The sequence below is a fragment of the Sorex araneus genome, chromosome 1 (genome assembly GCF_027595985.1).
Source record: "Sorex araneus isolate mSorAra2 chromosome 1, mSorAra2.pri, whole genome shotgun sequence".
NCBI lineage: Eukaryota > Metazoa > Chordata > Mammalia > Eulipotyphla > Soricidae > Sorex > Sorex araneus.
In genome coordinates this window covers 38,536,634-38,562,967 of record NC_073302.1, presented here as the reverse complement: position 1 = coordinate 38,562,967, position 26,334 = coordinate 38,536,634, and the positions used below count along the sequence as shown (strand labels likewise).

The 26,334-nt window shown below is 43.4% G+C and overlaps 1 protein-coding gene across 9 annotated transcripts in view; it reads left to right on the top strand.

The window, feature by feature from the left end:
* The window catches only part of RECK (reversion inducing cysteine rich protein with kazal motifs), a 79,383-nt gene that overhangs the window by 18,014 nt on the left and 35,035 nt on the right, over positions 1–26,334 (top strand). For 2 of the 9 annotated variants that reach the window (XM_055145283.1, XM_004600233.2), the window contains exons 3-8: positions 3,499–3,573; positions 5,156–5,192; positions 7,724–7,809; positions 9,498–9,545; positions 22,363–22,396; positions 25,095–25,292. In XM_055145283.1, coding sequence (XP_055001258.1) covers positions 3,499–3,573; positions 5,156–5,192; positions 7,724–7,809; positions 9,498–9,545; positions 22,363–22,396; positions 25,095–25,292 — 478 coding nt within the window. Of the gene's footprint in view, positions 1–3,493; positions 3,574–5,155; positions 5,193–5,750; positions 7,810–9,497; positions 9,546–11,048; positions 11,149–22,362; positions 22,397–25,094; positions 25,293–26,334 lie in introns of those variants that run through there. The other 7 variants (XM_055145291.1, XM_055145307.1, XM_055145273.1 and 4 more) reach the window with 7 other exon arrangements.

Here is a 26,334-nt window from a genome sequence, read left to right as displayed (position 1 = left end):
GCGAGGAGAAGGGGCAGAGATAAGACAGAAGCAAGCAGAAGAGACAGAAGTGGAGAGAAGACAAAGAGGCAAGACAGAAGACACAGGAGAAGACACAAAAGCGCAGAGAGAAGACACAGAAGCAAGAGAGAAGACACAGAAGCAGACACAGAAGCAGAGACAGAGAGGTCGGAAGAGACCAGAGGAGAGACTACAGAGACAGAGACAGAGAGACAGACAGAAGAGAGCACAGCGGTACACACAGAAGCAGAGCACAAGGAGGAGCCATCCCTATCCAGTCCATACACAGCGGCTCAAGAGCACCGAACACGAGCGCACGCGTTTGTAATTTTTTTACAAACCTTGAGCACCACATGAGAATGAGGCTTAGGCATCACAGAGTGTTGATCCAGGTCCCCCTACACACACACACACACACACACACACACACACGCACGCACAGCACACACATTCATACAACATGCACATCACACACACACATATAAGCACACCACACACACACATACAAGCACACCACACACACTCACACACACACACACACACTTCACAATTCACACAAAAATGTTGACCCCTGAAAGGTCAAATAGATACTACAGAGTAGCAGGTTGGCTGCTTGCTTTGCATGCAGCCAACCCAGTGCCATCTCTGAAACCATGTATAGTCCCCAAAGTCCCACCATGAGTGACCCCTGAGCACAGAGTCAGGAGTAAGCCCTGTGCACCATGTGATTCAACCCCAAAACAAAAACAAATCAAAAAATGACCCTTGAATGTCATCATGAGGGAGTTTCAGTGTCACCATGATGGAAGCACTGTTCTCCCCGTCCGTGGCTTTCCTCTCTACTATTCCATGGGGCACCTGCAAGGAGAAAAGGTCTGTCTTAAAATCTGAAAAGTTAGGACTCGTATTAAGTGAATTCTATACTAGTGATACTCTGTTGAATGAACTCTCTTCCCTGACCACAGTCTTAACTAATTGAGAAGTAAGACAAAGGAATAAGATAGATAGCACCCCAAATGTTCCTTGTATTACTAGTTACACAAATAAGGATTAACTTTTATCACCAGAAGCACACTAAACTGCAGAATTAGATCTAACTCCCAGAGTAAGAGAGGCCAAGTGAAGGCATGGGTTTCCTGATGGATTCCACACATCCACTCCTCCTACTGACTCACCACTCAGGTCATCAGTGACAGCAGAGGTGGTCTGAGGCAGGTCAGGCCACTAAAGCCAGTAAAACTCACTGAAAATTAAAGGAAACATCAGGAATGCAAGGTCATCATTTCCTCAGCCTTTAGGAAATGAAAAAAGAGATGGAGTTATGATGACATTTAAGTTTGGTTTTGGAATGAAAGGTAGCATTGCTGCTGGCTACTGGAGGGATATGTGAGTTGCTGAATTATCAGTGAAAAAACAGTGGGAGATTTGCAGTTAAGACCTTTGGAATTTTAATTTAGATAAGAATTCAAGGCTTGGGGGCCAGAGAAAGTACAGGGTTTAAGGTATTTGTCTTGCCTGTGACTACTTCGGTTTGATCCCTGGCATGACATAAGGACTCCAGAGCACAGCCAAGAGTAAGCCCTCTGCACTACTCAGTGTAATTAAATTTTTTTTCTCAAGGCTGATATTTTATAATAGCCCACAAAATAAGGTATCAAATATGTTTACTCAGAATTCTCGTTGCTTAGAATATTGTCCAATACTCAAACTCTTAATAAATATTTCTAGATTAACTAGAGTGGTGCTAAAAATCATCCTGCAAGAATTAGAATTCTATGCCTTTATTATATACTCCCTTCCATATTTGTAACTTTATGTGTAATTCATCTTCTTTGAATATAGAGATTGTGTTGCCATGTTTTCTGTGCCAAGCCCTTGCTCTCAGTAGCTGGTCAGTAAATTATGAGTTGATTAGTGAAAGATTAAAAGCAATAGAAGGAGTAAGTAGGATATTAGCTAGGGAAGTCAGTGGAGTCATTGCACGAGAGTGAGATTTGTTTCAGATGAGAAGCGTTTGGTTTGCTTGAAGACAAAAGCCTTATGACATATGACAGAGAGAGTTCCTTGGTGAAGAATCCTCCAGACAGGAAAAGAAAGTCTCTGGTCTGAGAGATCTTCCGTGAGTGAGGGCACCCCCATTTCGTCAGGGAGCTCTTTGCTCTGAGGTGATTTATATGATCTTTAGTGTCTGCCTGTATGACAGATATTCAAGAGAGTTTGGCCTCTAAGTAGGCTGTTCTCTTTTCTTTTTGCCTGTGATCACCATTTCTTCCACGAAAAAAAACTACCAATTTTTTTGAGAGAAAAGAAAAGTGTACCTTATTTTCTGAACATATAGTCATGTCGCCTCTTTCCTATGTGTGTCCCAGCTTACTTCAGTCTATAAAATCTTTACTTATTTATTGGTTGGGGGGCCACACCCAACAATGTCCAGGGCTTACTCCTGACTCTGCACTCAGGAATGATCTCTGATGGGACCTGGGACCATATGGGATGCTGAGAATTGGACCTAGGTTGGCCGAGTCAAGGCAAGCACCCTACTCGCTCCCGCCCCCTATAGAGTGGTTTCTGACAGAAGTCACCTGAGAGATTGTCTCACTCTACTCTAAGAGCTCATCAGTTGTTAGCTAAACAAAAAAATTGCAACTTGGGGAGAAAGATTTTATTTTTCCCTTGTAGACAAGGCCCTTTACATGTATTATTTCATTTAATTGTCACATGAAGTCCTTGAGGGAAATAATGTTATTACTTGCATTTTATAGAGAGGAGGTTAGCTATAGAAAATTAATTTGTCGAACTCCCCAAGCTAGGTGTTCCCACAGTGTAGGGGAAAATTCTGGATAAGTAACACACACCCTTTATTTCTGCAGCTAAACCTATGCAGTGTTTGAAAATGCTTCTGACATGGTCATTTAACTAAAAACAATTTATAGAATAAGTTGATTTTTTTTCCTTTTCTGTTTTCTTTTTCTCTTCATACTCTAGAGGTTGGGATTCTATTTCGGATCATTAAGAAAAGGGTCCAGGCTTGCCATATTTCTTTGTTTTTGTTCAGGGACCACACCTAACAGTGTTCAGAACTTATTCCGGGCTCTGTGCTTGGGGATCACTTCTGGTGGTGTTGAGGGGTGGGGGCGACCATATACAGAGCCAGTGATCAAACTGGGGTCAGCCACTTGTGACAGAAGAATCTTAACCCCTGTACTACTTCTCCAGTCCCAGACTTGCCATATTTGGACTTAGTTGATTATTTGCCAAACTAACTAGCCTTTTCAGAATGTTACTTCAACTTTATTAAGATCCTTCCTAGGGTTCCTTTCATAAGAGAAAATTGAAAATATTCCAGACAGCTGATAGCACTAGAAGATAATAAAATGCACCTCTTATTTTTTTTGGGAAAGTGCCACAAAATGTATATGTGCATATCATATATATGTGTGTGTGTATGTATATACACATGCAGACATATATATATTTTTGTTGTTGTTGTTCAAACAGATATTCTCTTCAAAAAGTGAATCCCGACTGAAGCATCTACTGCAGCGAGCTCCTGATTATTGCCCCGAGACAATGGTAAGTCTGGTTTAGCTTAAATATAGAAGGTTTTCTAAGTAAAGCCCCATAATGAGTTACATTTAGATTTGACGATTCTTCAAATGTGACTGGAGTACTTAATAAATGTGAAATGTTGACTTTAACTTTGTCCTTTAAAAGATCTTGACATAAATTGATACAGTATTATCTTTGGTTTATGATATTGTTCTAAAAAAAGTTACATATAAATGTGTTCCAGTGTTTAAATTTTATATATTAGTATGCCTGGAGTTATACTGAATATATTTGAATAATTTTATGAAATATTCAGTAATTTAAACAAATTTATTTTTATTTTGAAAAGTTAAATTTGGAATAAAGGTGCTATTATTTGCATCATCCCATTTTATAATACACTATAAGTAAGAGGTTCCCAGATTTTCTTGGCCTACTGCCACCTTTTCTTTTCTCTCTTCTTTTGTTTTTGGGCCACACCCAGCAGTGCCAGGGATTCAACTGGCTCTGCCGTGTGCAATGCAGGTGCCCTACTTGCTGCACTATATGGCTTTCTGCCTCCTTTTCAGAAAAAAAAGAAATCACTTAATGCCCCCCAGAAACCTACCTTTCTTAAGGGAACAAACAGAATGTACCCCCGACCACCACCACCAATTGCACTTGAGACCGCCTCCTGCCCTTCCTACCCCACCTTGGCCATTGAGAAACACTGCAGATGTGTGGCTCATGTGACTTTAAAATGTAACTTAATTGTGTCTAAGAAGAATAAAAAATGTAACTTAATTATCTCCAATTATCTCCAATCACGGCCCAAGTATTAAAAATGTCTCTAATACTTGTGCCATGATTCCTATCGGAGATACTTAGGCGCCAGACAAGGCAAGACTGAGCTTCCCTGAGAGAGCCTCCTTACCTTATTTTTAATTTTAGTTTAATTAGGTTTTGGTGTTTGGAGGCTACTCCAGACTGCTGGGAGAGCGCTAGCACGATAGTACAGCAGGTAGGACATTTGCAGCACACCCGGGTTCAAGCCCCAGCACCCGATGTGGTCCCCTGGGTCCCCCAGGAGTGATCCCTGAGAGCAGAGCCAGGAATAAACCCCAAGCACTGCCAAGTGTGGCCAAAAAAGGGGGGGGGAAGTGCTGGGTATTACGGCAGTGCTGAGGGGACCACCAGGTACCGGAGTTCAAACCTGGGCCTCCCGAGTGCTAAACATACTCGCCAGTCTTTGGTGCCATCTCCAGTGCCTCGGGAGCCTCTTTAGATTCAGCCACTTGCATTTCTGATCAAACATCTCCTTCCTTAGTCACTCGGGAACTTGGGAACAGAGCCTGGCGTCTTTGTGCTCGGAATATGATCCCAGCAAGCGTCCCAAATGACTGGACAGCCTTAGTGCTCTTTGGAAAACGGGGAGAGGATAACACTGTTTCAGCAGGGTCTCAGTTTGTCTTCCCCGAATGGCTGGTTTGTATTCAGATAGTCCTAGAACATTATGCCTGGACATAGCATAGTCATCTGAGCCGAAGATGATTTCATAGAAATTATCATATGTAGGAGCTGTTATCTGAATAAAAACCTTTTGGTGATTATGATTTGATGATTTTAGGTGGAAATTTGGAGTTGTATGAATTCATCTTTGCCAGGTAAGCAACAGAGTATGAAAAGTTGCACTTTATTTTGGAGAATTTATATCCTGTTATTATAAAATCTGTGTCATAATCTTAGGACTTTATGTAAACCCTCGAGTTTCTAGTCTCTTCTTCCTATTAGCACACAAATTTTCAAATGCCTAATTTATTTTCATTCACTTCATCCTTAAGTTTGTGCTCTTGTCTACACTCTTCTCTCTGCTGAAACTGGTCTTTGGAAGATCACTTGCTTCTCTTGTTCGGAGCTTGTATGGCTTTTTCTCAGCACTTAGATGCTTTCATTTGTCTGTGACACTGGATGCTACTGATTATTTCTTCCTTGTGACTCCATCTTGACCTCATGAGCTTGCCTTCTCTTCCCTTTATCCTCTTCCCCCCAAGAACCATGATTACCCTTGTGTGCAGTCCTCTTCCCTTTCCTCTCCACACTCACCCTGTAATCTCAGTTCTTCTCATTAATCAGCTTTGGGAAGATAACTTTCAAATCCAGAGGTTATTCAGACTTTACCTGTATGTTCTAATCCAGTTAGCATCTGAAGTGCTAATCCAAAACCAAACTCAGAGCCAACTACCTCTTTTTAATGACTATAAACTGAAAATTCATAGGTTATCTTCGATTGCTTTTCTTTTTAACTCCATTAATTTGCCCCTTGTAAAATCTTAGCATCTGTCATTTTGATTCAATTCCAAGCCATCATTATTAGCACTCTTGGGATAAAATATTTTATTGACCTGATAAATGGTGTTTTAATACATCATAGCGGTCCTCACAACCCTTCTCAAAAAGAAAATCTCTCAAAGGATATCCACTTCCATAAGGAAAACCCCAAACTCACTAATCTGGCATTCATAGTTTCCTAGGATTGAAGCTCAATTTCCAGTCCTGGGTAAAGCCAGTGTTTTGGAAAAAGGGAACATATCTTAGGTACCTCTGGACTCTAAAGGTTTTCATGTCATCTGAAGTTTGCCTTTCAATCAAACACGATTATTTGCCGTCCTGAAATTGTGTGCATACTTGCCCATTTTCCTTATTCTGTCTATACTCAGTATCCTGGAATTGTTTACACATATATAGGCATAGATTATAAATTCTCTGTACACCTACACAGTATACATTATTCCTACCAAACTGTGATCACCATAATGGGACCAATTATATGTTTCATCTAGTTCATATTCCACATAATAGCTAGTACAGTGCTTTGTACATAAATGGGGTCTTATTAACTGTAAAGACTTACTGAACTATTTAATTTTTTCCTAAAAGGTCAACTCTCATGTGGTAACAGCAGTATGCTGTTTTATGGTATAAAAGTTCACAGATGACTTATTGATTCCATTCAAAATTCTTTTCTGTGTGAAAGTAATTTTGAATAGCAGCAGCAAAAATTTAGAGAAACTTTTCCAGGCACTGCAACTGCCTGGGTATCTCTTGGTGTTTGTACCCCAAGAACATGTAAGAATAGCAGAAGCTTATGAAATGCACCATTTTTAGCCAGGTTTAATTATTTGGTGACTTATATTTTGAGAGTTTTATCTCTGAGTTATTTTGTTTCCTTTTGCTTGTTATGTCTTTTTTTTTTAACAGCATAATACCTCTATTATAGTCTTAGTTTCTTTTAGAGAACTATTTCCTATATTGCCTTAAGTACCTGGCACTTTTTCCAAATGTAAACAATAATTTAATGCAGATATGGATTTGCAGATCCATGTAGTACATGTGAGTCTCAGAAAGCATTTTTTGAAGAACTAAGGAAGAATTTGTAGGATACCTAAAAGCATTAACCTTTAATCTTTTTTGTGATTATCTCATGTGTCTCTTAGAAACAATTCTTTTATTTTGTAAATGATAATATTTACAAAAAGTGATCTAGAAATGCATTAGGACACTTTCTGTAATTTTGTCATCTTTTGGTACTGCAGTGGTTGGTTGGAGAAATAGCTGCAGTCCAGAAATTGAGCCAGAAAATTTCTTTTTCCCTCGTATTTCAGTGATTCCATTTGAGTCCTGGCTTACAGAAGATGAGCCTGTCTGTTTGCTGAGCATCAGTTTTCAAGCATCACATTAAATTTAATGCTATTCTAGAGACTTCACATTTTAATCAAATGATGCTTCTTAAATCACATCGAATAAATGTTTACTAGACGATCACACTTAATAAAATGAAGCTTCTGCCCTTTTTTTTCCCTTTGCATGTTAAGTCAAATCAGAATCTTTACCTCTGATACCTCTGATTCACTCTAAAGGCAAGGACATTCTCACCGTCTCGAGAATGAGAATGTCCTAAAAAGAGCTTAGGGTGGGCAGGGAGAAGCCAGCCCAAAAAAAAGAAAGAAAGAAAAAGCGGAGGAACCTGATCAAGGCTGTGGCCTGGGGAGCACGGTAGGAGGTGACCTCGCAATTCCATCTCAGCGGTCAGGGCCTGTTTTCCTGTCGACCCCTGCCTTGACTTTCAGTGGCCTCTGCCCCTGCCTGTGTGTGACCCCACTGCTGACCCAAAACATGTGAACATTTTGTTTTTAAGGTGTGTTTAAGAAGTCTGATGGCTGGGTTGGCTTGGGCTGCTGTGAACTGGCTATTACCTTGGAGTGCCGACAGGCATGCAAGCAGGTAACGGGGCGAGGAGGCGCTGCAGCCACCGCCGGAGGTGCAGTCTGACTTCTGACCGTTAGAAAGGGTGACCGATAAAAGTTGCCCATTTGGCGTTTCCTGCACAGACCCCCTTTCTTTTGGACGGCATTTTCAGTTATGGATGCCAACATGTAGGCCCCTTCGTCTCACTCCTTCTTAACTCCTCTCTGTTGCATCAAGGAAGACTGTTCTCAGACTCAGGCCCTCGAGGCCCCGCCTGTCACTGCCTAGTCAGTGTTGCCCACCCGCCCAGATGGGCATGTTCGTTCAGGGCAGAGCTGGTGAGAGCAGTTGACACAGTGGCTTGTCTTGCCTTCACCACTCCTGCGCTCTTCAGTGCTGGGGTTTGCCCTGAGCATGTCCTGGCACCGCCGCCCTGCTGCGGTGGGCATGCCTCTGCAGTGAGGTGGGACTGCTCTCGCGTTCCCTCTGTCTCGGGCTCCAGCTCCAGTTAGGCTCCATTTCTTCTCCCTGCGTTTATTTATTTTCATCGTGGTTCCTCAGGGTGCTGTGGGAGGGGGAAACATACCTCCCGGCTCCTCGTACTCGGAGGGAAAGAACAGGCTGCCCGGGGGAAACTCGGACAGGCCGGAAACCCCAGCTGGAGCAGCTCCTCTTGCTTTCCTCCCAGTGACTGGTCTCTCGATAGGCATCTCTGAGGCCCAGTGTCCCCCTCACTCCGTGCCACCGTGTGCGTGTCCAGAGTGCTCCCCTAGGCAGTACACAGCCTGGCTTGCCAGTGGTTGTACGGGAACAGGAATGAAGCTGGGCCGTGGACTATCTAGTGGGACGCAAAATACTTCTCTGTCAGTTCTGCCTCTTCTCTTCCTGTCCCCAGCAGCTGACCTGTTAGCACAGGAAGGAACTGGAACAAAGACCCCCCCACCCCCCCCCCCCGGCCCCGTGGCTCTGGATCCTCTTCTCCAAGTGGGGAGTGGCACAATGTAGAGCACAAACCACGGCCCAGCAGCTTGGCCTGGGCGTGTTTCCTAGAGAAACCCATACTTACATGAGAAAAAAACTTGCTCTTTCTCTGAGTTTCTGTTTTCTCATCTGTGGGGAGGATGATACCATCTTCGAAAACTTGTTTAAGAGAATGACATGTGAGAAATAGCCTGTTAACTGGCCATCAAAAGCATTCTCTGCTTAGTGCCCTCTCTGTGATATATGGATCTCTGGAGGAAATTGGGTCCTATATCAGTGGAGGAACAGAATCTGAAGGGTTAAAGAAACAGTGAAGTAGAATGTCCTGGCAGGGCTTCAGAAGAAAATTTACTGTGGCAGAACTTCCAAGAAAATTTGCTACAGTGGAATTCAGCTAAAAAAAAATTTAAAAAAAAAAGTTTTTTTTTTATTTATTTACATTTCCTTCAAAGTCATCTAGTTTCTGAAATAACAAAAGGACGACTATGTTATTATGTCAGATTGAATCCACAAAGTTATATTGAATTTCTAGCATATCAGGTAGGTTTTGGTCTGATTTTTTTTTTAATTGTATTAAACTTGCTTGTTTTATTTAAGGAACATTCAAATATTTAAGCCTAAGATTTTTTTTTGATAAGATGAAAAATACTATACCATCAATTCATATGTAATAATTTGTTATTGCATGCCCTGTAATAAATAGCATGTATAATAAATTAATGAAAAAAATTGTTATCTTTTAGGCATCTTCAAAAAATGACATTTCTAAAGTTTGCAGAAAAGAATATGAGGTATGCATTTTATCTAACAAATTTGGATAGGCAAGATATTATTAGAATTGATAAGATCATTTAAATTTTGTAAATGAACTCATTCTTACATATATTTAAATTTTTACTTAAAAGAAAATATAGTCTGTACAAAAATATCATTTACCTCGTTTCAAATTTTTATGACTTTAATTCTCTCATAGAAATTTAGCATCGGTTTAAAAAGAAATGCCTAACTCACAAATACAGAAAATAAAACCTATAATGAAACCTATAATGTTTTCGTAATGGTTGTTTATAAGATCCTTTTTTTAGGCTCCTTATTCATTGACCCTTTTCCTACCTTTGACCTTTTTCTAAACTAACTACCTCTCATCAAAGAAGCAATATCATACTGCTAGTGTAAGTAGCTATGTACTTTCCTAGTATCTAATGTCTGGGAGAAAGGCTCTAAATCAGGAAGATCCAGGTAGATAAATCTGTTGGACGTGGGGCCAGAGCAGTAGTAAAGTAGATAGAGTGCCTGTGTTGCACACCACTGACACAGATTTGAACCCAGCACTCCATATGGTCTCCCAAGCCCCACCTCAAAGAGTAATCCCTGAGCACAGATCCATGCTCTATGCTCTACACACTACTGGGTGTGATCCAAAAACAAAATTTGAAGGACTCATTTCTCCCTCTGATGAGGCATCTGCATAATAGGTGGGGAATTATTGGAGCAGAGGAGGTATTTCACATCATGAAATTTGTAAGGTTGTCCCTGATGTGAAAATGCACTGCGATGCTTTGTTCCGTTTCTAAGCCTCTGCTGGTTTTTGTGGTTGGTTTTTTGGGAAGGTTTTTTTGGTTATTTTTGTTGCTGTTGTTTTTGGACCACACCTGGCAGTGCTCAGGGGTTACTCCTGGGTTTGTGCTCAAGGATCAGTCCTGGTATTGCTCAGGGGACCATATGGAATGCAAGGATCGAACCCAGTTAGGCTATGTGAAAGGCGAGTCCATACCCACTGTACTATCTCTCTGGCCCCTGACTAAGCCTCTGCTGGTAAATGTGACTATTTTTGTTTTTCATAGTGTAACACCATAGAATTAGGATATTTAACTGTATGTGTCCTGTTCATCATTTTTACATATGAGTGTTGGAATCCCTCTTACTCTCAGCAGTGTTCTCTTGTAGAAGGAGCAACTCTCTTAGCTAGCTCTGGATTATAGTTCTGAATTTTTCCTTTTCTCAAGACACATAAGTGCATCTATTGATTAATGTTCTTAGATTAGAAAATCTTATGAATCCTTTACCCTTTGTCCTGTTTGCTAAGTTTTATCTGTTCCTCTGAAAACAATTTTTTTTAATTAACTAAGCTCTCCCTGTTAAAGAACCTTGCTACAAAGAACAGGTCTTCCCCCGTGCCCACCAGTCTCTCTCCCTTTGGAATGGCTAGCTTGAGTTTCTCTCAAACGGAGTGTCTTAACTGTGACAATTCCTTCTTTTCTCCCACATGCTGTCTCTCCCTGTCCACCTCCTCTAGCCTGTCCTCCGCTGTCTTAGTGTGCTTCCTTCTCTGCTCTGGATTTCCGCATTGCCCTACCAGTCTGCCTGTGTGTGTTGAAGGTCGGGACAGGAAAGGTAAGAGAGAGAAATGCTGCCCTGTGAAAGCAATACAGAGATGGGCTTGGAGATAGTGCAGTAGCTAAGGTGCTTGCCTGGCATCTGGCAGACCCCAGTTTGATCCCTAGCACCACATATGGTCCCCCAAGTACCACTGGGAGGAACCACTGAGCACTGAGTTTGGGGTCGCCACGAGTACCACTGATCAAAAAGCAAGAAAGAAGAGTAGTTTGTTCAATCTGTTGTCCCTTATTTGGCCTAGAATTCAACAACTGTTTTTTCAAAATTCTACATATCAACAGGAGATATATATATCACTGTATCACTGTCATCCTGTTGTTTGTTGATTTACTCAAGCAGGCACCAATAACATCTCTATTACACTCAGCCCTGAGATTTTACAAGCCTCTCCTTACTCGTTTTTCACAACGATTGGAGGCTCTTTCGAGGTCAGGGGAATGAGACCTATCGTTACTGGTTTTAGCATATCTAATACGCCACGGGTATCTTGCTAGGCTCTGTCATGCGGGCAGGATACTCTCAGTAGTTTTCCGGGCTCTCTGAGATATATATATATATATATCAGATATATATATATATATATATATATATATATATATCTCAGAGATCGAATCCCAGGTTTGAATCCCAGCATCCCATATGGTCCCCTGAGCACCGCCAGGAGTAATTTCTGAGCGCAAAGCCAGGAGTAAACCCTGTGCATCGCCGGGTGTGACCCAAAAAGAAAAAAAAAAGAATCACAAAAGGGTCATGTATGCAAGAATAAGCTGGAGATTTGAAGGCAGAGCCATCAACAGGATATGTTGTGAAGGAATGAATACAGGAGATGATGTTTGAGGAAATAGAAAATGCAATTTGTGAATCAGAAGAAGTAAATGCAGCTACATGGGAAAGCAGAAAAGTGTGATAAGATATTGTGATTTTTTTTGTTTTAAATTGAATCACCATGAGATACACAGTTACAAACTTATTCATGATTGGGTTTCATTAATACAATGTTCCAACACTGACCCCAGTTACCCTCCTTATACACCCCCACCCCTACCTCTGCACTTAATTGGAACACTAGAAAAGGAAAGAGAATGAGGCAGAGACGATTAAAGAAGCCCAGTGAGTCTCTAGCAGGATTTTTGTTTTAAACCATGCATTGGTGCCAGGGAAATAGCATAAAAGGCAGAACATGGAGGCTGGAGCAATAGCACAGCGGGTAGGGCATTTGCCCTGCACGTGGCCGACCCGAGTTCTATTCCCAGCGTCCCATATGGTTCCCCCAAGCACTGCCAGGAGTAATTCCTGAGTGCATGAGCCAGGAGTAACCCCTGTGCACTGCCGGGTGTGACCCAAAAAGCGGGGGGGGGGGGGGGGGGGGAAAAAAAACGCCGAGCATGGTTTTTGCTTCTAGGAGATTGGGTTCAATTCCCAGATCTTCATGGTCCCCCAGGTACTGTCAGGGAGCACAAAGCCCTGAGCACAAAGCCAAGAGTAACCCTCAAGTACAATCAGGTGTGACCCCACCCAAAATCCATACACTGTACATACCCCTCTTTTAAGATCTTACACTTAGTCAGTAAAATGGGTCATGGTTTCAATAGAGACCAACCTCTGATATCTCAGTAGCAGCAGAGAAAGGCAGACGAATGATACCTGAACTTTTCAGAAAGATAAAAGCAATCAACCTAAAATTTCATATCCAGCCAAAAAATATTCTTTAAGAAAGTGGGGGAAAATGATATTTTCAGACTACAAAATCAGAAAGTCATCATTACTGGGCCTTTTGTAGGAGATCTCTAGTAAAAGAAGTTCTAACATGTCTGCATTTGAGATGCAAAAGAAAATAAGAATGATGCAAATGCAAAGTTAGACATACAGATTCTATGAAATAATCTGGTATTGCTATATATATAATAACTAGACTCTTACTGAGTTTAAAAAAGAAAGAAAATGAGCAGCACTGATAGTGTATATATTTGGAAGAGAGTTTAAAGAAGTTGAAGCATACTGAGTGATTTCATTTTAAATGTAATGACCCAGATCTCAGACATTAGTTATAAATACAGGACCAAAAGGGGGCTAGAGAGGTAATTCAAGGGTTAAGGAATTTGCCCGGCTCATAGCTGACCTTGGTTCAGTCCCCAGCACTGAGTCCTCCACCTCTACCCCAGCACTGCCAGGTCAGCCCTGGAGGCCTCCAGCATCGCCACAGGGTCTGAGCAACGCCGTGACCTCAGACCCTCCCATTGAACCTCTAGCCCAGCTGACTGAGAACCACTGGGAGGGGTCCTTGAGCCCCCTGAGTACTGCTTGAGAGGGCCCCCCTCCTCACACAAAACTAAGAAAAGAAAGAGTGAATACCGAAGCAGAAGAGGAATCCCATGCCCAAGTCAACCCCGAAGTAGCCCTTGGACCTTGGGAGTGGAAGAAAGCACTTTGGAAGAAAAGGCACAGGGGAAAAGTGGAGAGCTAGATTTTCAAAATTACTTCTGTAGGACCCGGAAGGGGAGGAGCCAGATACGGGCCTGGCAGTTCAGTAGCAGAACATCCTTTGCATTCAAACCGAAATGAGATGTTCCGGCAAAGGGGAAATTCCTGTATTTGAAATGTTCAGGCAGGAGCTGGCGGGGCTTATCTATCGTGGAGAGAATTTCTGCAATGAACAGGAGAACGGGTCTCTCAGCTTTTTACTCTCACAAAACCGATGCCTGAGAACAAGTAGTTCCCTCAGTACTTAGGAGTACTTCTTTCAGACTCACACCTGTAGACAAGAGAGATCACTCAGAACCCATCAGTGGTTAGATAGCTGTGCATGGTATGTGCACATGCCCTGGGCATGCTTGGTTCTGGCCCCTCCATGCACATTTGTGGGCTGAGGCTTTGGTCTGGCAGATGGACTCGTGGGAGTGTAATGCTAGAACCACAAGTGATGTTACAAATACTCGGCAGCAGTGATGTCACAGGCACTGACAGAGCGGATGCTTGCTGCAGAGCATGTCTCCCCGTACTCCTGCTCGGGCGCTGTTCAGACGGAAGAAAAGGCGCACTCATTTCTCATGACACAACGTGCAGTGTAGTTCTTTTTTGAAGAGTCTTTGTTTGCAAGTTGACTGAAAACTTATTTTTCCTGACAACCGAAATAGTCATTAAAAGACAAAAATAAACAAACAAACAAGAAACCTAGCTGTCTTTTTCTTTCTTAAATGTCAGGATGAATATCAGGGTGATATGAGACTCATGAATTTTCAGACCGGAAATGACTGTTAGCTAATGAGACAGATTTACAGATTTTAGTCTGCGCTCATAATCTACTCCACATTTCCCACCTTTCCCTTAACAAAATGACGATAAATTGACACCTGTTCATTGCCACCGAAGTAAGATACCACACATTTGACTTCAGACTTACACATTTTTACTTGTTTCTTTTTTCTTTTAATAGTACCCTTCTCTGTACTTTTCTGTTTATTCCTACCAGAGTGTTGTGTTTTTTTTTCCTAGTTTTTTTTTTTCAGTCCAGTTATTTGATATTATTTTAGCAAAACACTTAAGAAACTAGGTAGGTGACATTTTAATGAAGACTCGCCATTTTTATAAAGGAAAATAGGCTTAAGGCATGCAAGTTTTAAATTAGTTGAACAAATGTTCTAAACGAAGAACAAATTAATGTTCTATCTTGGGATTCTAGTTCTATGAGAAAGCTGTGGTAAAATTAAGACCTTGAGGGGCTGGAGAGATAGTGCAGTGGGTAGGGCACTTGCCTTGCATGTGGCCCACCCAGGTTGAATCCTCAGTACCACTTATGGTCCTGAGTCCACCGGGAGTGATCCCTGAGCACTGCCAGGTGTGGCAAAGAAAATAAATAAATAAATAAATAAATAAATAATAAATAAAGATCATAGAAAGAGGATTGAGAACCACAGATGGTCAGACTTGTGAATTCAGGTTCAGTCTGCCAGCACTATCTTGTCAACACAGCTAAGATTAGAAGGTAAGATTGCAGATGGGTGTTCAGCTTTGTTTTCTTAACTATTCAAGTCTTCAAAATTCACCATAGTATATAATAAACCCCTTACACACCCTTTCCCAACTTTTGAGCTACTACTTACCAAAATTTGTGAATATTTTATGCATACGAAAGAAAAAGTGCTCCCCTGCTCCTGTGGCCGCTTACCCTGTGCCCTGCAGCACTTCTGTTTCCTCCACAGGCTACACAGAGCCTTCTCAGGAAATGTCACCATGCAATGCTTTCAAGATCCCCATGTATTAGTTCTGGTTTGTTTTTTTTTTTTTTTTTCCCTTTCCTCTCAAATGAGCCTCAATTCTAGGCTTACTACGAGAACATAAACGAAAAGGGATGAGGTCGAGGTGGGGGTGGAGGGACAAAACAGCCACATTTAGAGGTAGAGGACAAGGATGTCAGGGCCTGCAGCCTCCTCTGGATGCCCGGCGGCCTGTACGTGCTGTGTGCCTGGCTCGTCTGCAGGGGCTCTGAGAACAGAGGAGACCCTGCGATGCATCCTGTCCGGGCTGTGGGTGTCAGCTTTGGGGTGTTTTTAAGGCAAATGCTCACGTGCTCCTTTTCCCCAGCCAAAGATCAAAATATAAGGCTTTAAAAAAAATGTAGGTGATACAAGGAAGCTCCAACTATTGCTGGGGTGCAGTGTGCAGTGTGCAGTTGCCAGCCTTGTGCACGGGGCCGTGTTCTACAGGGAGGGTGCGCCCTTCCAGCCGTTACCTGCAGCTGATGAGCTCCAAAAAGAGCGAAACCTACGAGGTCCTGCAGTACGGGCTTAGGGGAACATCGAGCCTTCATTATGTCCCAGTGCGTGCTGTGTTGCTTTGCCATGCGTGTCACAGTTCAGGCATGGAATAACTCCTATTCAGTCCCCCTAGGCTTGTCTATTTACTTTTATCCTCCATTCTTCTCAGAAGTTACCTGAATAAGACCACTCCAGAAGGGAAATCTGATCAAGTTAGGAGGTGACCTGGTCTGAAAGAAATGACCATGTTCTTTTTTTCCACTGGTCAGTCCCATCTCTCATCCACTCCCACGCTTTATGGCCTCTGCGTGATGACAGCGCTAGAATGGTCTTTACTAACCTTGTTTTCTGAGCTCTGGAAAAATGGGTGTTTTTGATGCTCAGCCAGCATTTCAAATTAGCCAGCTGTTAATTTTTAAAGGCCTCCTGACCTTTTTCACATCCCCTTCCCTTCACCTCCCCAACACACACACACACACACACACACACACACAGAGTAGTCTAGTTCTCCTAGACTCATAAACTAAAAGCCTCAGTGGTACTTTTTTGTCTGCCCTTTCCTCTTTTCTTGTCCCACAAATAAAAGGTTGTCAGGCTCTAAAGATTTGCCTCCAGTCCTTTCTGCCTTGCTCAGACCTATTTTATACCACTTTTTCTGACTACTATAATAATTGCCCAACTAGCCCCAATTTCTTTTTTTATCCACGATCTCATCTCTTAAAATGCACTCACTCTCCTCCCGTCACGCTCCTCAGTGGCCACACAATAGGACCATAGTCCTCATCCTGGCGTGCCCACCTTTCTCCAGCTCACCCCAACTCGCTGCTTCAACCATCAGTAGCATCCTGCTTGCTGTTTCCAAAATTAACTATGTGTATTGTTGTCAGCACGTGAACTCCCTTCCTTGAGCTTCCTCCTGAATCAGCCCTAGCACATGCCCTTCCCCGACTCCTGTCCAACCATATGCTAGAGCCAGATCATGCTAACTAGGGGGCATTAATATTGTTAGATATAAATATTATGCAATCTGGCAAGCCACTTTCTAACTGGAAAACACCCATGATGGAGATATTTGCACTAGGGACAAATACTACAAATCAGGGCACACCCCATCCCCCAACCCACCCCAGTCCAACTGCAGCCTTCAGGCTCAGTTTCTGGCTTAATAAATGATTTCGCCTTAAAACCTTTCCTGCCTTGCTCTCTTCCACCCACATATATAATTTTTTTGGGGGGTCACATCTGACGATGCAAGGGGTTACTCCTGGCTCATGCACTCAGGAATTACTCCTGGTGGTGCTCGGGGGACCATATGGGATGCTGGGAATCGAACCCAGGTCAGCCACATGCAAGGCAAATGCCCTACCCGCTGTGCTATCACTCCAGTCCCCCACATATGTAAATTTTATTGCTGCTTCTAAACTCTTTCATGATCTATGATAGCATTTGTCCTCGTACAGTCTAATTCCATACTGGAGTCCATGACTTAGTTGTGGTTGCATTTGTCATTCATTCATTCAAGTCAATGTTGATAGAACTGATGCAGTCAAAATGATATACTGAATGTATCAGGCACTCTTCCTGTGGTTCAGAGATGAAAGGATTCAGTCCTCTCTGCAGGAAGCATAGAGTCTCATCTGCCACTTCTTAAACTGGAAGTCACGAGCCCATCTGGGATTATGTAACTTGGGGGGGGGCATTGGGGAAGGCTTTTTGGGTCATGCCCCTCGATACTCAGGGGTTACTTCTAGCTCTGCACTCAGGAATTACACCTGGCGCTGCGTGGGTGACCATATGGGATGCTGGGAATAGAACTACAGGTCAGTTGTGTGCAAAGCAAATGTCCTACCCGCTGTACTCTCACTCCAGCTCAATCGTGTAACTTTTTACAACCTTTGTTTAGGAGCCAGAGAAATAATTCAAGGAACTGAGCACGTGGAAGGTCCAGGTTCAATCCCTGGAGCCACATGATCCCCCAGGCACAGAGCCAAGAGTAGCCCCAGAGCATGGCCAGGCCTAGACTTCCAAATTAAATAAGTAAAAGTTTATTTTAAAATAGTTTTTATGATGTCCTATCAGTCAGTAATAAGCCTATATTTGTACTATGTATCTGAAGTCACAAGTAAAATCAGTTTAAGAAGGTCTTGAGCTCATACATAGAAAAAGAGATATTCTCATAGCCAGGGGACAAGAACCTGGGGCCTGCAGGGAAAAACCTTGCCTGGGGGAGTGGGGAAGTCTTCCCAGCAGGTAAGATGAGATCTGCTCCCTGCAAATAGGTGCTCAGCTAGGATTTTCATAGGCTTAGCTGTTTTCATGGAAATTTTGTTCAGTCTGAACTACACAAGGTTCTTTGTTTCAGCGTAAATAGCAGTTTTGTGCGAAGACCCTGTATAAATGTGGATGAATTGAGCATTCTTTGAGTAAATAGAAAAAGTACTGAATACTCTGCCTGTATCACAGAAATATGTAGAAAACCATCCTCAAACTCCATAGCCTAAAACAACAATTTATTGTTTCTTATAAATCTAACGGGCCTGCCTGGCGGTTGTAGTATACGGCCAGGCTTAGCTAATCCTGGCTGGGCTCATTCCTGCATTTATAATCAGCTGGTAGACAAGGGGGTGGGGATGAGGGGATCCCCCAGCCCAGCTGCCCTAGGATGCCCTGAGTCAGCCCAGCTCTCCTCCCCGAGTCCTCCCTCTCCTCCAGGTGGCAAGTAGAGGCCTGTTTCCACGGTGGTGGCAACATAGGACAGGGAGCAGAAGCATGTCAGTGTCCAGCCAGCCTCGTCCTTCAAGCCGGCTTTGGTCCAGTTGCCCAAAGCAAGTGGTCAGGTTTCAGTCCAGAGTCAGTGTGAGGGATATGGAGGGAAGTGTGAAATTTGGAGACATCCCTGCACGCGCGACACAGGCTCTATTCCTGACCCTGGGCTTTGCTGCTTGGGAACTCACTGCCCATGGACCGGCTGCTCCGTGTTGCTAATAAGCAAACTGTAAGTGCTCTGGAGGAGGTTTCTCACCTGTTGGGTATTCCACAGCAGCCACAGATGACAATCACAAAAATCGTGAGGCCACAGCTCAAGACTAGGGGGGCCGCCAGCAGGATGGGGGCATAAGAAGGACACAACATTGGAAGGGGGGCTTTAGAAGGGGGAGGGAAGGCTGAGGGAAAGTGCTCTAGAATTTCTGTCTTCAATCTGGGGTGCCAATGTTAGTTCAGCTGTCAAAATGACATTATTCGGTGCTCTCATACCATGAGAGTAAACCTTTTACATGTTCTAGTCACGGAGACTTTTTCACTGTGGTGGTATCCACAACGTGGTGAAATTCTTGTAGAGAATGGTTTACAAGTGTGCCCGTTTTTTTCCGAAGGTCAGTTCTTCATTTCTTTACCTTAGCGCTTGATGCCTCCTTAGGAACGGAAAACTTCATGCTGACCTTGAAATCTCCTAGGACCCTGTCAGCACCACTCCCTCATATGGTCTCCGGGCTCTGAGGTGTGGTAGAGCCCCAGTCATGTGACCTTCATTTTGATCTAGAGTAAAATAACTCTAGGCAAGGGGAGCTGTTCGCTAAGGCCCCTTTGGTTCTAGTACAGAAGGCCCAAGGCTGAGAGTCTAATCTCAGTTATCTCCTGTTCATGCCACTAGATGGCGCTCAAGCATTTAAAAAACTTTTGAAGAACTAAAACTCCAATTGTTAACTGTCAAATAAAATACAAATTAATATTGTAACTTATATGCATATCTGAAACCCTGTCGAAACAATCAGCAGTAGCGTAAGAAGCGAAAAGATGGTCACCTCGGTCTATATTTTGCACTTAAGATCAGTAATCTTTTCTCGAAGAGGGGAGCTTGAATATAAACATGAACATGAAATCAGACCAAGTATAAAATTAGCAGCAGAAAATGGTGAAGTCCCCAAACACAGGTATACAGTATACACCACTACTATCCTCTCTTACCAGTTTTCTTCGGATGATTTTAGTTATCCATGATGAAAAGCAGCCAAAAACCATTGTGTTCAAGAGTCCGGAGGCGTTAGCACAGTGGGTAGGGTACTTGCCTTGCACACGGCCAACCCAGGTTTGATCCCTGGTATCCTCAAGCACCAGCAGATGTAATTCCTGAGTGCAGAGTCAGGAGTAAACCCTGAGCATTACTGAGCGTGACCTCCAAAAATTAAAATGAAAACAACCTGTGTTCGGTAAGATAACTTTATTAGTGTTCTTTACTAAGTGATTTGTATTGACTTATCACTGATTTATGATAGCCTTTCATAGGTGCAGCTTCACACCCCCCACACTGCTGACACATGTGAAAGCATACAGCAACCACCCCCAAAGTTCTAGCATCATCTCCTTATCAAACAGAGCTCTGCGCCCATCTTCCCACCCCATCCGCCCTTCTGGCAACCACCATAGTTTTCACCATGTCTAAGAGTTAGTTTTGTTGAGGGTTTTTTTGGCCAGTTCACCTCTGTTTATAGGAACAAAAGCATTCTTCCTTACCTTGCTCCTTACTTCACTTGGTATAATCACTGCCTGTTCCAACCATTTTGTCCCCAAAGGCATGCTTTCCTCTTCTTTATTTTTGGATGTTTGGGGCTCACCTGGCTGTATTCAGGGCTTCCTCCTGGCTCTGTGCTCGTGGATCACTCCCACCGGTTTTCAAGGGACTGTATGCGGTGCTTGGAATGGAACCCGGGGGGCCACATGCAAAGCAAGCTCCCTACTTACTGTTCTGTCGTTCTTCCCCACCTTTTTTGGCAACAGGGTAGAATCACTTGAGCATATCTAAAGAAACACAGCTTCTTTATTTGGTTTTTCTGTTGATGGGCAAAATTGAGGTTGATTTCATGTTTTGATTTACAATAAGATTAGAAAGAGGGAGAGAGGGGGAGAGAGAGAGAGAGAGAGAGAGAGAGAGAGAGAGAGAGAGAGAGAGAGAGCAAGAGCATGCACCATAGTTTCCTGACACCTGTCTGGATGAGAACTAGGATTCATGAGTATTTTTCCCTTCCAGACCTGTCTTTGGCCCTGTCAAATAAGGAGAGTACATATCTCAGGCATTTTTCACTGCCATGTCCTTTAAGTACATACAAGGATGACTCAGGATGATGTTTCTTTTATTTATAAGGTCAATTTAAAAAAAAAAATTAGCTCAAGCAATTGTGTATATCTTGACAATGGAGTTTCTCAATCATGGTGCCACAGATGTTTGAAGCTGCCTAGCCTGTTGCAGGAAAGCTGTCAGTTACTTTATGGGAGGTTCCAAGGTTTCTCTGGCTCCTCTGTCCACTAAATGCCAATGACGCTTAGACTACCCTCATCTCTCCACCCATCATGGTAACCAGATATGTCTCCAGATGTTATCACGTGTCCCCCAGGAAGTAGAATCAGCCCTGGCTGGGAACACTGCTGTAGATGCTTTAGGAGGAACTGGGAGAATATAATGATGAAAACCAGGCATGCAACCCAGAATAGCCACCAAGATTATAAGTATGTTCTTAGGTTTAAGTGAAGAAAAACACAAAAAAGGAATGGCCAGTTTACTAGAAAGAGGAAGGCAGTAAGACTGCTGTTCACCCCCTCAGAGCAAGCTGGAAAGTTGGTGACAGATTGCTTTCTAATATTGGACCAGAGAGATTGTACAGTGGGTCGGGATCTTGCCTTGCCAGCGGCTGACGCAGCCTCAATCCCTGGCATCCCATATGGTCCCTTGAGCTATGCCAGGACTGTTCCCTGAGCACAGAGCCAGAAATAAGCACTGAACACAGCTGGGTGTGGTCTCCCCAAATTGGGAGGGGAGATGGGAAGAAATGTACCTGTCAAGGAAGCTGGTTGCAGGGTGGGAAGGAACTTGGTGACATTGGTGGCGGGAAGTTGAAACAGGTGCTTCGTCGAATGCCTGAAGCTCAATTATAAGTAACTTTGTAAATCATGATGCTTTAATAAAAAAGAATTAAAGAAATGAAACTTGGACTTCTGTCTTTTGCTCCCAACCTCAGGTTTTGCAGTCTAGGATAAGATTAGGGAATGTGGACAGCTATAGTGCGTGAACATTCTTAAGAATTATTAGAGATGATGTCTGTGGTCCTTTCATAGGAAATGAATATTTTCCTAAATATTTTGCATTGACTTTTTTTCCTGGTAGCTTCTTTTTATATTCCACAAACAAATTGAGATTCATTACAGGCTGACACTCATTGATGTATGTAAACTTGGTTCCATAATCTTGATCTGCTCTAGCAGAGTTAACTTATGGCTCTGGGCTCCCCATTATGTGTTAGGAGACACTTTCCCTTTCCACTGTATGTCATTTCATAGTTTCTTTGATTTTAGATTTAGCTTTCAAGAGGAATGAAATCATTTGATATCCTGATTTCTATGTAATCATGAAGTGGAATAAAAGTCAGCTTGCTGGATGGTTAATTTGTTTTTCTTTAATTTACAGAATGCTCTTTTCAGTTGCATTAGCAGAAATGAAAGTAAGTATGTTATCCATGATTTGACTATACAAGCTGTCCAGAGAGCAAAACACGGTTTCTAGAATGTGATTTAGCTTTTATAAATGCAGCCCCGAACCTAGCCCTGGGAAGCGGCCGGTTGGGAAGCTCCGGAGTCACTGAGGGCATAGGCACCGCCAAGTCTGTGAGGCTCTTTGTGATGTTCAGACCACATGTGGGTCTCAACTGTTCCCACGTCCTGCTGGCATTTGCACAGCAGGTCACACGTGCGGGACATGGAGGGAAAGGGAGCCCTGCTTGAAAGAACACAGTGAGGTGGAAGCAGTCCCTGCTGTGAGCTGCCTCTCCATTCCCTCGGCCTCACTGCCTGCTCACGCGGGGCCAGGCAGGTGCACAGCCGTGAGGTCAGAGTCTAGACGTGGGGCCTCGGGGAGAACGTCCCTGATGAAATGCCCCGAGTGGAAGAAGGGAACCCCACCTGCGGTGTGTCCAGAGCATGTGGGTCCTGAGCTCAGCCTGGAAGGGAAGGGTGAGAGCCCTCAGGAGGAAAAGACACGGAGGGGTGAGAGGTGTTTCCCTCAGCTGTGCAGCCAGGCGTGTGAAGAAAGCACTGGCTACCGGTGCTTTCTCCTCTCCCCTCTCTGTTTGGGGTTCGGCCCCACGTCGCCCAGTTACAGGCACATGCGTTTCCATTCACCCACACTGGGGAGGGCGTGCCACCTAGCATCCTCACCCTGTTCTTCACTGCTTCCGTCCTCCACGTAGTCCCCCCACACACAACATAGGGTTCCGTGGCGGGGGGACTCATAACTGTGGGTGTTAATCAGATTTTGTGACAGAAACAATTCAGCAGTGAGCACAATTGCGTTTGGTGGCAATTACAAATCAAAAGCAGGTGGCCCGATATGTAGCAAAAGGTTTCCTGGCTCGGGACACTGAAGTCTGTCCTGCTTCAGCTCAGCCCTAGTATAATTTCAAGCCGGAGCAACAGTGCAGCAGGTGTGTGTTTGCTTTACACATGGGCTGACCTGGTTTCTGTTTCCAGGACCTCACACAGTTCCCCAAGTCCCGTCAGGAGTGAGTGATCCCTGAGCACAGAGCCAGTTGTTAATCCTGAGCACTGCTGGGTGTGGCCCAATAGCCAAGAATACATTTGAAATAATAATAATTTGTATATGATTCTATCATTTCTGGATGTCACCTAGGTTCCCTGCTCATTCCCTGGTGTGTGGATGGAATTGATCATAGCCTGATTCTGGTTCCTCCATGCCATCTCTCCTAACTGCCAGGGACCACGTCCTGGCCACACCTTCGGGTTCCCATGGGCCTCCTGCAGATCTCAGACCTCCTTGTTCTCTAGTATATAGTGTTTCTTCTTTAGTATAGGTCCCACACCAGCACCACCCCTGTCATTAGTTTGGCCAGATACCTCACATGACAGCCTCCCTTGATTTTTTTTTGTCTTGAATGTGAATTTTTATTGTGGGATCTAGACAGGAAAGTTAGCATAATTCATATTAGGTAACTTGCATAGCAATATTTTGCCTGTTAGAATGTGTTTGTTCATGGTTGCTTGGGCTCAGGTTTCTTACTTGTGGGTTCAGACTGACTTTCCACTTCTCATTTTCCTCCTTTGTAGTACTGGAGCACATTGACTTTTCTTCTTTGAAACTCTTAATTTTCCACTTCTTTACACCATTGATTTGCAGCGGGTCTCTTTGTTCATTCATCAGATAACTCTTACTGAGTGCCTTATGAGGTTTACAGCAATTAATAAAACAGACAGTTCCCCACTTTGATGCCTCCCTTGATTTTTTAAAGAGACATCAATGCCAGAATTGTGTTTCTTTCCAATGTAGTTTTTTTCACTTTGCAGTATTGAAGCATCCCGAGCAGTAGTAAGGTGAAGACTTCACTCAGGCATATTCTTGGAAATGGTCACGTGTAGAACTTTGATGGTGTTGTTTCAGAACAGTCTTAGATTTATCAGATTTATGAGATGATTCTGAAACATAATTATTATTTTTATCATCATCATCACTTTACTGATCCTGTTTCATGAATGAAATCAAATGCAAGGCATTTGGGTTTTATTTGTTTTGTTTTGCTTTGCTTGAAAATTGCTGCATATTTAACAGAGAAATGAGCTGGTCCGAGGGCTCCCCAAAGAGGCACAATGATCATTCTGGGTGAGAGCTCTGGTTGTAGGAGGCTGTCCTGTGTTTTGTGGGGCATTTCACAGCATTTGCCCCCAGCACTCAATCCCAGCCATCTTCCCCAAGTCTTGCTGAGCGGCAGAAACCCTGCTCCATGCCTCCAAATTCATCTGGGGACATGTAACTGCTCCTGCTGAGAATCGCTGGGCTGAGACTTGAAGTGTCACCTAAATGTCCCCATGGCTTTGTCCCCAGTGGTGTTAATTTTTTGTTTTTGCTTTTTTTTTTTGCGGGGGGGTCACACCCGGTAATGCTCAGGGGTTACTCTTGGCTCTGCAGTGCTAGGGGGACCATATAGGATGCCAGTGTTGGCTGCGTGCAAGGCAAACGCCCTACTTACTATACTATCGCTCCGGCCCCTGGTGTCAATTTTAAATGCTCGGCTTCCAAGTGAAGAATATTTGTTTCTCAAATTCAAGAAGACACGTATGGCTGCATCACTATTGTGATGGTCTCACACTCACGTGGGCCATTCCGGTTTCTGTGTCCTCTCCTCTGCGCAGTGGGCTCCGTGTGCTGCAGCTACGCGGGCCATCACACCAACTGTCACGAGTACTGCCAGGCCATCTTCCGGACAGACTCCTCCCCCGGGCCGTCTCAGATCAAAGCCGTGGAGAACTACTGCGCCTCAATTAGCCCACAGCTCATCCACTGTGTGAACAATTACACCCAGTCTTACCCAATGAGGAACCCAACGGATAGTAAGTGGAACGACCCTACTGTTTTTCTCTCTCTCAATGATGGATGAAAAACATAGTAATAGTCAGTAAAAATGTCAGCAGTCCTTGTAGAACTCTTCAGTCTGCGTCATTTAGGACATCACCAGACTTCTCTGGTGTGTAGATGACTCAGCTTGGCTATTGCTGTCACAGCTGTAAGGTGCCCAGAGAGGCAGACTTGTCGAGGGAGCGATGCTCTCTGTTATGAGAGCAGAAGAACTCACGGGTACAGACACTGTCGGGATGTGGGCTGTATAACTATGAGCATGTCAAATAATCATACCTTTTGATTTAGAAATTTCCCTTCCTGGAATTAGTGCTGCAAGAAAATTTACAAAAATGTATTCGTGTATGGAAAGGACATTTACTCCATTTGTGTACTAAAGAAAATAGAAATAACCCAAATCTCTATGAGGAGAGTATTAATTTAAGTGAACCATACCTAGGTAATAGTAACAGTATGTAACCAATTATTCTTTTAAAGAAATTTATATAGGGCTGGAGTGATAGCACAGTGGGTAAGGCATTTGCCTTGCACACGGCCGACCCGGGTTTGAGTCCCAGCATCCCATATGGTCCCCTGAGCACCGCCAGGAATAATTTCTGAATGTATGAGCCAGAAGTAATCCCTGTGCATCGCCGGGTGTGATCCAAAAAGCAAAAGAAAAAAAAAGTAAAAATTTTCTTAAAAAAGAAATTTATGTAGAAATAAGGCCTAGATGTGATAAAATAAAGCAAGTTGTTAGACTAAAACTATAGGGTGATACTTTTAATTACATACCTGTTTGTTCTAACTTATAGGTATTGGTGATGTTGGAAATTTTACCAATGAATATTTTATTACTGTTGTAATAAAAGTGGGAAAAAGGATTGAGAGATAGTACGGGGAGCTAGACATCTATCTTGCACACAGCCATCTTTGATTTGTTCCCTGGTACCACATATGGTTTTCCTAGCACTGCCAGGAGTGATCCCTGAGCACCACCAGGACCAATCCTGAGCGTGGTCCCAGGAGTCACCCCTG